This window comes from Carassius carassius, chromosome 29 (assembly GCF_963082965.1).
Source record: "Carassius carassius chromosome 29, fCarCar2.1, whole genome shotgun sequence".
Lineage (NCBI taxonomy): Eukaryota > Metazoa > Chordata > Actinopteri > Cypriniformes > Cyprinidae > Carassius > Carassius carassius.
In genome coordinates this window covers 9,736,339-9,751,338 of record NC_081783.1, presented here as the reverse complement: position 1 = coordinate 9,751,338, position 15,000 = coordinate 9,736,339, and the positions used below count along the sequence as shown (strand labels likewise).

At 36.5% G+C, this 15,000-nt stretch overlaps 1 protein-coding gene across 1 annotated transcript; it reads right to left on the bottom strand.

Annotated features, from left to right (window-relative positions):
• Positions 1-9,690: 9,690 nt before the first annotated feature.
• On the bottom strand, positions 9,691-11,516 carry LOC132110119 (leukocyte cell-derived chemotaxin-2-like). The gene is made up of 5 exons (XM_059516717.1): positions 11,388-11,516; positions 11,080-11,112; positions 10,896-10,986; positions 10,179-10,330; positions 9,691-9,978 (listed from the first exon to the last, which is right to left on the bottom strand). The coding sequence occupies exons 1-5, from the start codon at positions 11,425-11,427 to the stop codon at positions 9,812-9,814; spliced, it is 483 nt and encodes a 160-aa protein (XP_059372700.1). The 5' UTR covers positions 11,428-11,516; the 3' UTR covers positions 9,691-9,811.
• Positions 11,517-15,000: the final 3,484 nt, after the last annotated feature.

The window sequence follows — 15,000 nt, the reverse complement described above, 5'->3', positions numbered from 1 at the left end:
ACCCAGTTTCATGTGAATGTAGTTCAGTGCAGAACAGACTATTACGGAGAGATATTGACATGACAGAAATTGGCTAAAATGTTCAGCAATGCAACCCTTTTATGAATAGAACAAACTATAATGCTATAAGCAACACTTTTTATAATTAGGTAAAAGGAATAGTTTGCCCAAGAATTAAATTGTACTCAAAATCACAGGCATCCAAGATGTATCTTTTATTTTTTTTCACTGCAACAGATTTGGAAAAATTTATAAAAATCAGTACATCACTTGCTCACCAATGGATCCTCTGCTGTGAATAGGTGCCATGAGAATGAAATTCCAAACAGCTGATAAAAATAATAATTTATATTTTAGCCAAAAGCAATAGTTTTAAGTACAATAAAACAAAAAAAACAAAAAGGAGTTATTTCTTACAAATACAGCTTTTTTTACATCAAAATACGTTAACTGATGGACTGGTGTCATGTGGATAACTTATGGATTAAAGTGATGTTTTTATCAGCTGTTTGGACTGACGGCACCCATTCAGAGCATCCATTGTTGTTTTTAGAATTATTATTAATGTAATACTTATTTCATATGCAAATATTTAACCCAATCATTGCAGTGGGGTTTTAATTGATGTCTTAAAGGAAACATGCCCATTTAACGTTTAAAATGGCAATTTAGATTTTTGAATTGTGACCGTGAAGATCATACTAACATAATAAGTTGCACCAGAAGACATTATAAAATAAAACCCCTTTAATTATGAAATGCGTTGATGTGAAATAGTAATATGATTTTAAATTGTTTTATTATTTTATTACTGATTAGCTTCCACTTAAAAACAGTCCCTGACAATAGCGTATTTATTGCGATTCCTTTTGATGATGCTGGCTGGCTCAAAAATGCACAGTAGTTTTAAATAAAAGAATATCATGGTTCTAAAAATCTTGATTACATCATTTTGGAATATTCAATACAGAAAGTTTCCTCTCTTTAGCTAACCGCTCATGCCAACTGTTCATCAAGACGCTTTAAGAACCTTGGGGCAAGTGTGGTTACTAAACAAGTAGGTCTTTGGGACTCTTCACCAAGCAGAAATCCGTTTGGAGAGTTTGGAGCATTCCAAAGACTCAAACTGGGAGTCCTCGGTAGCCAACTCTCCCTCTACAATCAGTCTGTATCCTGCAGCTAATAAACATGCTCATTAATGGGCTTCTGAAAACTTAATTAAAGCTGGAGAGAAGGAGGCACAGCTGCCCCAAAGAGGAATAATCCGCTCTGTGGTGTAATTCAGCCCTTGTGTACATCAGGGAGAGAAGCCTGAGGCCTGAATGTCAAAATCCTCGTTAGATTAATGAATACTTATGGGGACCTTATAACATGACCCCTGTTCACAGCCTCTTATATTTTACTATTTATAAGATGATTAAAATTGTTGGGGAGACTTTACAGTCACTGGTTAAGAGGAATATCTTAACGGAGCAAATTACTGTGAACAAGATGTTTATAATGTTGTGTGCAATTGTATTAAAAATCCCATGTTTCCGCAACACTGTATGCTTATTCTTTTAATTACACTACAAAATTATTTATTAATCATATTGCATTTATTTGTTTGTTTCATCATTATATCTAACATCTAATCATTATATCTTCTTTTATTCTATTTCACTTTTGAAAGACTTAACTGCACAGTCATGAACTTAAAAAGCACACTGATCTTCAGATAGGATCCTTATTACTGATAGTCATGTTGGCTTGGAAACAGGATAAAAAAAGATACTGGGATGTCTGAGAAAGAAAGGGGTAAGCAAAAGTAATATTTAGCTTCAAATAGAACTGAATTGCAAGGTTTATTCACTGCCAGTGGGGAGAGAGTTATAGCTTTTATATTTCTGTTATTAAAGTAGTAGCTAATGTAGCACCCACAGACAAGAACAGAGAAGGAGAGCTGGCATTGCAGCTAGCAAGCCTGCCCATGGCCACCTACTCCATATGAGTAATGTTTACTGAACCCTCTATCTCTGTGTGTGTGTGTGTTCAGTCTCACAGTCTGCATCCTTTTTATTTTCTTTCTATTTCTTCTGTTGGATTGAGAAAGAGTGCCTTTGACACACACAAATGGACTTCAGCTTATAATGCGCAATTAATAACTGCAGAAGAGCCAGAACATCAGGTCAGAGAGGCTTTGATATCTGAGATACAGCTTCTTAAAAAGTGACAGAGAGAAGGACACTGGGTATTTACATACATAAATATACACTGAACAACTTATCTCTGTGATGACCTAACTGAAAAGTTTAATAGCCTTCACAATGGCATAATAATAGCGAGACCGAGGCTAGATGTCACTCTCTACTCCAGTGAAAATATACATGCTCCCTTTTTTAAAAAACAAAGTTAAATTAATAATTTTGTTCAGCAAGGATGCATTAAATTGATCAAATGTAACAGTAAATATATTTATAATGGCACAAAAGATTTCTGTTTAATGTTTAATGCAATTTACAGGCTATCCATCAAAGAAACCTAAAAAAAATCACAGTTTCCCCAAAAATATTAAGTAGCAACTGTTTTTAACATTGATAACCATAAAAAAGAAAAAAAATGTTTCTTCAAATCAACAAATCAGAATAATTTCTAAAGGATAGTGTAACACTGAAGACCGCAATGTCATTACCATATCAGGAAATCTTTACATTAAAAAAAAAATTATAAATTAATATTAAAATTTATTTATTTTATAAATTAATAATATATATAATATAATATAATATAATATAATATAATATAATATAATATAATATAATATAATATAATATAATATAATATAATATAATATAATATAATATAATATATAATATCATATAAATAGGTTAATATAAGTAATTGTAAATTGTAATTAATATTTCACAATGCTGCTCTTACTAACCCCAAAAATTTATTAAAAAAAAAAAAAAAAAAAGATATCAATGTATATCTACAGTTTTGGTAGATTTATTTGTCTTGGTTACAATCAAGTCATTATATCCACGGTTGAAAAAAAAAAGTTTATTAATTACATTGACCTTTTCCCCATTGTAGTAGCAATATTTGGAGGAAGATGCCATATAATAGTTTATTACACCGTTGGTTTTTCTGCTAAATTTAAACAGTTAAACAATTACCGTATAAAGAAAAAATGTCCATGACCCATTGAAAATTGAAGGTAATATAAAATGTCAAACCATTATATGGGCAAGCAAAAAAAAATTTAAATAAAAGCATAAATACTAAAACACCTTCTTCCTTCTAACCATATTCTTCTCGTTCTTTGCTTTATAAAATCAAGCAATGTACTATACATGTTTCATCAAACACTTCAGTTTCTCCAGAATAATGATAATATATCACAAGCCCATCATTTTAACCCCCTCCATCCCATCAACACTGAAAAATTCACCCTCTCCCATTTAAACAGCCTTAAGAGACTATCTATCAAGACCCAGCAATTAACAGCACAGCAGCTCATCAGAATCAGATGTGATTGCTCCTGTCCAATGGAAACAAGATTTTCTCTTTCTTTCTGCCTCTTTTTTTTCAATCGTTAATTGTAGTGGTAGCAGTCAGGCCAATACCTGATTAGGCAACTCTATTCAATAACCGAGCCTGGATGGCAGATCCATCGTGTAATAACCCAGGAGATGGATTATAGCTTTTTTGCCGAGCAGGCAAACACGAGTCCCACCGCCATTCACTGCTTCTTATTGCTGTACAGAAATCCATTAGTGAGGCTGCAGCACACTCTTCTGCTAATCTCATATCTGTCTCATCAAACACACAGGGAACACTAGCGCCCTTCAGTCCATTCCATTCTTTTTTATTTTTATTTTTTTCTTTACTTAATATTAAATTTGTATTGATCAATGTACCAGTAACCTGTTTTAACAATAACATCTGTCTCTTTTTCTGTTCATTAAAAGTGGGGTGAATCACAGTCCAAAAAGAGTTTGAAATATCAGATTTAAAGGTACATTATAGGTGCAAAAAAAAAAAAAAGTTTCCTTATAGTTGTCTCTCCACATTAAACTGCAAATTAAATATTTTATGTAAGCACAGCTGAAACACAAACCCATCTGCAGTGAATGCAAGAAACCCTTCAGGGCTCGCTCACTATATCTCGCTCCTTTGTTTTCTCTTCTATATCTCTTCTGTCTCATATTCATATACACTTACACCTCTGTCATTGTCTCTGTTCTTTGTGTCCACACTTCTGTATCACTGTGGAAAGGGAGAGGTCAGTACATACTGTATAGATGAGAAAGAGAGAAAGGAACGGTGAGAATTTCTGCAGACATTTTAGGCAAATGTCTGTAAATGGATTTGAAGGTATCCCTGAGTCTGAAAATAGATTATTATTATTAACTTATTCCATTGGATTGGGGATAAATTGCCTAGCGTAGTCAACACTTTCTTTGTGAGATGGAATTTAAACATATAATCACTGGTGATGGACATTTGTGATTTGCTTGCAGAATGAATGGAGGGTGAAATCAAAACTGGACAATCGGCTTCGCACAGTAGGCCATGATTTCCAATGAATAAGAACGAGTTTATTTAAATGAATTCACACTGCCCAGAGGAACTCTCAGTGCCCTGGATTGATCATCTGTAATGGAATGGATGAAAGTTTGGTCTGTGTAATTAGAGAGTTACAGTAGGGAGAGACATGAATAAAGACAGCTGGCAAGCTGAAAATTGTTTTGATCATAATACCAGACTGCGTGTGACATGATCTGGATACATCAGGCATTAAATTGAAAAAAAAAAAAGAAAAAATAGACACCTTTTATTATAAATGTATGACATAAACTTTTGAATCGTATTGATTTTGGACAAAATTCAGTACATAAGTTAATATTTTGTTATATTTTAATCACAATATTGTTGAAAATATTATATTACTATATATTATTATATTATATTATATAATAAAAATGTTACCTATAAAGCCACCTCAAAACTGTTGTGCATCTGTGAGCAACATCCTCGTTTTGAATGAATCATGTGAACCAATGACTCAAAGCCCCGTTTAAAAAGAACCATTTACTTAATTCCTGAATAAATCGAATGAATAAATGATGTAAAGACAGTTTCCGACACCTGCTGGCAGTTTTAGTTTCTTCTTTAGAGTATCATTTAATTTATTAAATAAGAAGATTGATAGTTGAGAATTCACCGATAAATAAATAAATTAATTCTGTCATCATTTATTCACCCCAATTTTGTTTCAAACCTGCATGCTTCCAACATATAAGAACAAAGAAAATACTAATTAATTAGATTAAAATTTATTTTATTTTAAATGGTTTTTTTTATATTATATTATATTATATTATATTATATTATATTATATTATATTATATTATATTATATTATATTATATTATATTATTATATTGTGGCAGGGGGGGGCCTGGTTTAGCGAAACCTGCAGCGGGGGAGAGCGTCAGGAGACGCGCGGAGAGTGAGTGGGTGAAGCGCAAATAAAGAACACCTGTCTCTTGTTGCAGTAATTGGCGTGGAGAGTATAAAACACCAGGAGAAACAGGAGCGGGGGAGAGAGAGAAGGACTGCTGGCTGCTACACTCCTGGACCATGGAATTTGTGTTATTGGTTATTATTTTCCGTGCCCTTTGTTTTGTATCATTTTTTGTTGAAATAAAAGCAGTCAGTAGTAACAGCCGACCCTGCCGTCTTCCTTCCTACACAACGAACATTGTCATATATATTATATTATTATTGGGGGGGGTCTGTTTGGCTACTGATAAAATCAGATAATATATTCAGAGGTTGAGGAGGATACATGACACTATCATGCTCACAACAGGACATTCATGTCCTTACGACACTGAGAGTGAGAGGACTGAAGAGAGATTGGGACATAAAAAAAACCTGGGAAAGTGATAAATGTTTGGTGAAGAGGTAAATCGCACAGTTGGCCGGTTTGTCCAGACATTCTCTACTGTCACTAAAGTTTATGGTCTCAGCAGAGCAAAGCTATGTTCTGTAGTACTGAAAATCCATTTGATTTGTGTGTGTGTGTGTGTGTGTGTGTGTGTGTGTGTGTGTGTGTGTGTGTGTGTGTGTGTGTGTGTGTGTGTGTGTGTGTGTGTGTGTGTGTGTGTGTGTGTGTGTGTGTGGGAGGGGGCAAGCAGTTGTACATGGAGTTCTACGTGACACAACTCAAAATTTTAAGAACAATAAAAATGTATTTGATTTAAACGTATTGGAAACATTGTTTTTTTATATAATATATCAAGTATTTTAAAAAATAACAATACACATTTAAATAAAACATTTAAAATATTATTTGAAATAAATACAATCAAATGCAGCTGTGTGTTTGTGAGCACTACTGAAGGGATGTTCATGGAGAAGTATATTATTACTTTGTCACTGACTTCCTGCCAAATTAAATTAAATGGAAGTTCAAAGATAATTAACTTCCTCCAATGCTTAATTCTTAAACTGGAATCATTGTATATATGTGTTGCTCTGAAATCAGTGAACTTTATTAAATATAAGGAGGTGCTTCCGCACAAGGTGTGTGATAGACTGTAAGTACAGTATCTGCTGAAATAGCAAATGCTTTCAAATCAGTGCTGTATCACCATGTTCTCAGAGACTAATAGAACATTTCGCTCTCTGTGGTTTAATGCATGTAACTTTGCATTGGTATTGGACAGTATGACAGCCTTGTAATTAATTAATTTATTATCATAAAGAAATAGTTTAAATACATGGCATGTTCCTCGATGCAATAGACTTTAATTTAAAGTGGCTTAATCAGCATCAGAAGTATTTGGTAGGATATGATTTGTCACACATTTGAACATGAACGTTGGAAGTGATGCAGGATAAACCTTCTGCATTGGGAGCAGAGTTCCGATCTTCTGCCCTTTCTTCAGGGTCCCAGAGTAACTGTCCATCTTAACAACAGCTTGAAGCAAAGACCTGCCAAACAGATAATGTGGGGAGATAATAGGCTACTGATGTATGAAATCGTAGTCTACATGTCCTATATCATTGTTAGTAATAGTAGTATTTTGAAATGACCTATCTCTAAAAGAAAGTTGTGCTACATACTGTAGCTATTCATGCTTTAAAACATTTAACAGATGTGAAGATATACAAACATTCTCCACTCAAATAAATGCCATCACTTATAGGCTCCTTTTTACGTTGATTGTCATATGGTACAGATTTGCCATTCAGCTTCCGTTAGATGGAGCATAAACTGTGGCTCCATCAGCACACATAATGTCAAGTCCCTTATGTGGCCCATGCCCACTGTGTGCAAACACAACACTTCAGAGGATTTTTCGCCAACCAAATGAAAAAATGCTTCGCCTCTAAAATATCTTTCAAATTGTACATTTAAACATGACACTTGTCAAGCTAGATCTAACATAGATGACATCAAACCTTGTTCATTCACATCATCTTTTGCATGGATGTAACAGCGTTACATTGGCCCGTGGGTATGGAGGTGCCCAGAATGCAAATTTAACCAAGCACAATTCCTTAGTGAGGCTGCTTGTCTTGTGGCCAGAGCTGGGTACACTCTTAAAAAAACAAAAACAAATGATGGGTTCAGCCTGTTGGGTCATTGTATAGGGTTATTTTTAATACTGGGTTATTTTTTTTCTACCTAACTGCAGGATTGACCCTGTCTCTGAAGAAACTTCTCAACAATGCAGCTGCTGAGAGGCTTTTTATGTCCACAGTAGAGAGAGTTTCTCAGCGTCGCCGATTTGGTGCACTCTTTCGGGGAATGAAAGGTTTGTATACATTTTATTTTATTTATAAAGTCTTTAATGGGGTGTAAATTAAATAATTTTACACAACACAACAAAAGGGATGAGAACGGTCTGGATAATCAGCTCTATCAGTCCTTTCGCGCTGAAATTTTTTGCCTTGCATTACATAAATTGATTTCATCCGTTATAATACTGAGTGTAATTCGAGTGTAATAAGTGTAATAAACTCAGTGCTGTTCGTTTTTGGGCAGGTTTTGGAGTCAGTCACACCATCTCTCAGCTACAAGTGAGACGCGAGGCCGTGGTCTAAAGTTCACAGTTCCCCCGCAAACAGCAGCCCTTGACCGGCTCAGATTTCGGCGACACACTGGCAAAGCATAATTGCAAAAGCATATATTTTGGTAAAAAGTGCTTACAGAGAGCGGTTGAATACACTTAAATTAAAATGCTACTAAAAATAGATCTAAGCTACTTTATGTGCAAGCAGGTGGTTGTGTTGGTTAAGTTAGCATAAGTTCAGGCCCTGTGTAATATCAATGCGCCTGCTTATTACGCCGAAATGATAGTACAGTTCCTAGGCATATCAATCACAACTTTTCATTTTCTGTCGGTTTTGGCACACAATGTAACTACAGAATGAGTGTTCCTTTAATATCTTCATACCTACATCTGTAAGAAACATACTGGTAGTTAAAGCCTTTGGTCCCAGGATTTTTACTTACTGTCTGTTCCAGTGGTGCATACAGAATTGGGGGAAAGGCATTTAAATGTGCTACTCTCTTTGCCTGGAATAATTTGCTAATTAAGTTGCAGCTTGGGGAGCTGGTTTCATTGGACACTTTTAAAGTAACTTTAAATAATTAGGAAACTGAAACATCAGGCTTTAGATGTTTTGACTAGATATGTTTTGATATCCTAATACTATAACCCACATTGTACTTCTCATACAGGATGCCAGTAATGTTCTGAAGCTGCTTATCAGGGCTACTTATCCATCAAAAACGCAGAAGTTGGTTCCCGTCTATATACTCTGCTTCCCTCCTGTGGCCAAACCTGATACCACCAAACACACAATTTAATCTGAATGTGGGAAGATGATATTGCTTACGATAAGAAACCCATTTACCCATCCCTGACTAATGGAAAGCAATAACGACATTTATTTGAAATATGAGAAACACTGGTAAGTTTTTCTACAGTCCACTGTGTACAGATTATTCAGCAGCATATCAGGACACTGAATAAATGCAGGGGAAAATGTAAACTTGAAAGGGGTTGAAGAAAGAACGCTAATTTCGCTTTAGTGTTATTATTTAGCCTGATAATCAGTGTAAAAACAATTAATACTATGAATATGTACACATGCTGCTGTAATGGAATCATAATTTATATAATGCCATGATAACAAAAAAGACTTGATGACTAGACTTGATGACTAGATGTACAGAATTAATCCTGAGTAACCATGTTTTGACCACATCTCCTTTTAGATAGGAGATGTAAATGCAAATGCTGCACGAGGTCTGTGTTCTGCTTCATTGTATAAGCAATGCTTCACCATGTTCTCAGAGACTATAAAAATATCTCCCCGACAACTAAATGCACTACATTTAATAGTTGCTACAAAGAACCATGAAAAATGTCAGAGGGGCACACAAAAGGAAACAAAAAATAAAAGCAGGTTGGCTTAAACTAAACATGAACATTCATTAGAGCACACAGCCACACTACAGATTCAAATGTCATATGATTATTTTTGACTTTGCTTACTAATTATCAATGTGTAGCATATAGCAGACACTGTTTTGAATCTCTTTGTGAATAAGTCCAAAAAAAACATGATATTTTTTATATGCTATGATGGTACAATTTACCACACTGTAACACTGAGGATATAATAGTCTTCAAAACTTTATTGTTAGATTGCAAAGTGCAGGGCACCAGAGTAAAGAAAGAAAGCTGATATAAATGGCACATGATTCTAAAGTTGTTTGCAGGAGGCGATCAGCTCCATCAGCATCAGAAGTACTTGGTGGGATCTGATTTGTCACACATTTGAACATGAATGTGGGAAGTGATGCCAGGATAAACTTTCTGCATGGGGAGCAGAGTTCCGATCTTCTGCCCTTTCTTGAGGGTCCCAGAGTAACTGATTGGCTTAACATAAAACAGCTTGAAGCAGAGACCTGCCAAACAAATCACGTGGGGAGATAGAAGATTACTTTGAGATTATGACTTAATATAAATCTTTCTCCACATGTCCTATATTGCAAGTAGTATTTTATCAAGCAAGCACTTTATTTTCTACAAGCATGAAAGTCTATAAAAAAGTTTTGCTGCATTGCTGTTAATGCTTTTAGAACATTTAACAGATGTAAGTACAAACCTTCTCCACTCAAGTTAATGCCATCATTTATAGCATTGTTCTTTTTGTAGGGAACAGCTTTGCCGTTCAGCTTCACATTAAATGGAGCATAAACCGTGGCTCCGTCAGCACACACAATGTCAACACCCTGATGTTTCCGTTTTCCACCGTCTCTGCAGCACAAACACACATAAAAGAATAATTCACTACAAAATGAATATTCTGTCATCATTTACTCAACGTGATCAAGACCTTTCCAAATCTTTAATGTACAATCAAACAGGATGCATCAAGTTAGATCTGAATTGTGTCATCAAATATTATTTGTTTCTTGTGTGTCCTGTGACAGTTTTTCAGTGAATAATAATGTTAGTACGCATAAATTTCCACTGTATGAAAAAAAAACAGCCTGGTCTCTTTGGGAAATACCTTATGTTTCCAAAAAAATGAAGATATGATAAGTAAATGAGGACTGTGTAAATGATGATGGATTTGATTAGTATGTTGTCTATGGCACAGAAGATGTTTGGTAACATTGGGCTGTAGTGTCAAGTCTCTGGTAACACACTCAAAACAAAAGAATGTTATCAGTTTCATAACACGGCCTCCACTAAATGTGTCATCAATGACTTCTGGGAAGAGCTATGAGGAGAGGTCAGAGAAAACTAAATTTGTTTGAGATTTGTTTGCTCTATATAAAGGGAGTCAGAAGGAGTAGGAAAAAAAAAAACAATTTACCGGCTGGCTCCATAGTATCCACAGCCATACTTTCCATCACATCCTCTTATACGGTTCTTTGAGTTGCCATTGCAGAGAGGGCCAAATTTCACTGTGAAATGAAAATCATTTTCTGTGTTACTTTATTCTCTGTCTGTCTTTATATGTCTGCCTGTTTGTCTTTTTCTTTATTTATATTTCATACCTTGACTAGCATCAACAAGACAGCTGCAAATCACTGAAAAAGACACACACATTGAGACTTTAATTTGCATAATTAGTTTTTTTGTTGTTGTTGTTTAACTGTCTTTGCAATATTTACTTAACATGTTTACTCTTTTCGCAATGTTTTTTTTTTATTGACACCATAAAACATCAGTCAAATTTAGCAAATTAAAACTAATCTAAATACTTACTCTTGTTTGTGAGAAAATGTCATGCATTTAATTTATCCTTAAATAGATTCGAGGTAAAATTAGAACATGCTTTATTTGTGCTGTAGACATTTCTTACCTGCCAAAAGCAGAAAACTGAAAAGGATGTAAAGTTTCATGGTCCTGTAAGCATTTGTTTTCAGATGCTGTCTTCTCTGCTGCCGTCCTCAGTCTGGTAGGAAGATTTAACTGAGTTTTTATATGTTGGCTGGGATCATGTGGAAATTCTGCTTTCAACACTCATGCACACAATCCAAACACAATGGCATTGCTTAACAGCCAAAAAGGGGAACAACAGACTAGTCTCAAATTTAAACATGTTTCTGTTGCAGTGAAAATAACCCAGTACAAAACATACAATGCAAACCAAAATCTTACAATCACTCTGTTATGACCTCATTGGATTTTTCTCATTGGATATTGTTTTGTTGGGCTTTGTCAGTTATTCTACAATGTGCGACTAAATGTGGTGTTTAAAAAAAGAAAACAACAACAAAAAAAAAACACTAACTTATACACAAATATACATTTTTTGTATAAACTTTTAGTACAGATACATGTAGTATAGTACTACTCAGGGCTGGATTAACAATAGGGCTAGGTGGGGTAGCACCCCCAGATAGCAACACTCATCTGGGCCAGATCTGGATCTATATATATATATAGACTTTAATATATATATTAAAGTTTATTTAAAACACTACCCCAAGTAGTACAAGTCTTTACTTCTAGTGCTTCCTGTACATAATATTCACAAAGTTTAAAGGGTTAGCTCTCCCCAAAATGAAAATTCTGTCATTACTCACTCACCCTCATGTCTTCCCAAACCCGTAAGCCCTTCGTTCATCTTTGGAACCCAAATTAAGATATTTTGATGAATTCTGAGACCTCTCTGACCAACCCATAGACAGCCATGTAATTACCATGATCAAGGTACAGAAACGTGGCAAGGAGATAAAATAATCCATGGGACATCAGGGGTTCAACAACAATTTTATGAAGCTACGAAAATTCTTTCTGTACACAAAGAAAACAAAAGTAATGACTTTTCAACAATTTGTCTCCCTGATTTCACCCTGGTTACATTTTGGAGAATATCCATGCACTGAACGTAAACAGTGCATGCTATTCTGTGTCAGCTGCATCACGCAGATTTGCTGAAGGGTCAGAGAGCTCTCGGAATTCTTTAAAAAGTAAGTAATTGATGACAGAATTTTCCTTTTTGGGTGAACAATCCATTTAAACCAGTGCTACACAATGAGAATGAGAATAATCTGAATAATTACCACAGGGAAATGTTTATATCACAGGGAAAGTTAAATGTGTGTCACCATTGCTTGAGTGCTTGAGTTGGTTCTAGTTGTAAGTCCTCTGCAATGCCTTTTTTTAAGTAAATTTGAGGCCTCCATCTGACTCCACAGCTTAAAGACAATAATATAAAAAAATTATATAAAAAATATTATAAAAATTAAATGTGGATAAAAATGTTATTGCCATATATACACATGCAAGCATTCATACACACACATAGCCTACTGTTTTTATACACACATAAGGTCAAAATTTTACATACACCTTGCAGAATCTACGAAATGTTAAAAATTTTAACAAGAGGGATCATACAAAATGCATCTTATTTCTTATTTAGTACTGGCCTGAATCAGATATTTCACATAAAATATATTGTCCACAAGATAAAATAATAGTTGGCTTTATAAACATGACCCCGTTCAATAGTTTACGACTTAATACTGTGTTGTTAGCTGAATGATCCACACTTTTTTTGTTGTTGTCGTTTAGTGATACTGTCTGCTGTTCTTCAGAAAAATCCCGCAAATTCTGTGGTTTTTCAGCATTTCTGTGTATTTGAACTCTTTCCAACTAGTGTTGTCAAAAGACCCGGTACTTTGGTACCAAGTCTAAAGAACTGAAAATGTTACGGTACCAGGTTTTTTTTAAGTACCGGTGGTACCGAGTACCCGGTCAACCCAGTTCTAGATGCAGTATCCAAAAGGTGTGCAGATCGATCTCTTCATAAAGCACTGACACGTGGTGACATCAAAAGATCAACTAAAAGAGTTCAAGCAGGTAAGTTTCATTGTGTTTCCCATACATTGTTACGTCCTGTGATGTAGACTTGCCGTTGTATTGTGCTGGTGAATGTGTTCACTTTTTCTTTTATCTCTCTCTCTCTCTCTTTCATGCAGCACTCCAAATCATCCGCAGCTGATCTTAATTAGCAGGAGCGTGGCTTTTCTGCTGGCAGCCTTTATAAAGCAGCAAAGAGACTGTGATCGACAGGAATCCCTCTCCAGCTATCCCAGACAGAGTTGTGTGAACTGTTGTTGAAAAGAGAACTTATATTATGTGGTGAAACCTGTTGTCTGAGTACAACCATTTAGACTGTGTGAGTTTGAATGTTTAAACCGTGTAGGGAGACGGGCGCCAATTTATTTGGATTATCCATCCCTAAACTTTTCTCCTGTTTATGTCTTGTTAGTCAGGAAGAGAGGTAAGATGACTGTCTTTATTTTTCTTTTCTTTTGTTAGGTAATTTATCTGGGTTTAAAATTTAGAAAGCCCTTGTTCCTTTTCAGGAACTCGAGCTGCGTCGAAACGCTTTTGGGGAACGTCCCTGACGAGACCGACTCTGAATATCGTGTGCAATCAGTCCATCGGAAAGGCGTGACGTCACGGGCGGGGTGACGTAGCGACCAGGAAGCTATAAAAGCACGTGCCGTGCAGCTGGCTTCAGCTTCGAATCTGTCAGCAAGCGCTCTGTGTGTGCATGTCAAAAGTCTGTCCTGTTGGTCCTATTTATTGTTGTCTGTCCCTTAGCTTAAAAGAGATCGCTAAAACAGCTCAATATGCCTAAGCAAAAGCAAAAGACCAAACATTTGAAGGGCGATTCCAAGCCACGTTACAGATTGTGTGTTCCTCCCTGCCCTCGCTACATTACGAGCGGGGATACACACAGGCTGTGCGTGGCTTGCCTGGGATCGAAGCACGCTGAGTCGGCTCTCGAGGGGGCCGACTGCCCGCATTGCGAACGTTTGCCAATGCGGACGCTTCGATCCCGGAGGGCTCTCTTCGAGGAGGGAGCCTTCACCAGCGTTCCTCGCGGTGCTGGCCCCGCTTCTGCCGAGGCAGAGCGGCTGCTGCACTCGTGGGGTTCGCAGGTGGATCTGTCAGAAGGAATGGAGACGGGCCAGTCCTTATCTCCTTCCTCATCTGCCAGATCCGGCGCCCAAACCCTGGGTTCGGAAGCACGCTCGTCGGTTTCTTCCCCCCAGGGTGAGGAATCAGCTCTTCACCACTCGTCCTCCGAGGAGGTCGATGTGGAGACTGTTGCTGGGGATTCGCCACCCCTGTCGCCCCAGTATGAGGAGCTTTTGGAGGTGGTCACGCATGAAGTAGATAAATTATAAATCGACTGGCCTGCTGAGAAACAGACTGAGCTGCAGAGAAGCAAATTAGACGAACGCTTTCTGCGGCCGAAGCAACCACCTCCACGTCGGAGCCTTCCGTATTTTCCCGATCTCCATGATGAGTTATCGAGATCGTGGAATCACCCGTATTCGACCCGCCTCTTTGGCCCTGATTCACTATATTATGGCAACGTGATGGGGCTGGGAGAGCGTGGTTATAGAGCGATGCCACGGGTCGAACAGACGCTCGCGGGCTATCTGTCA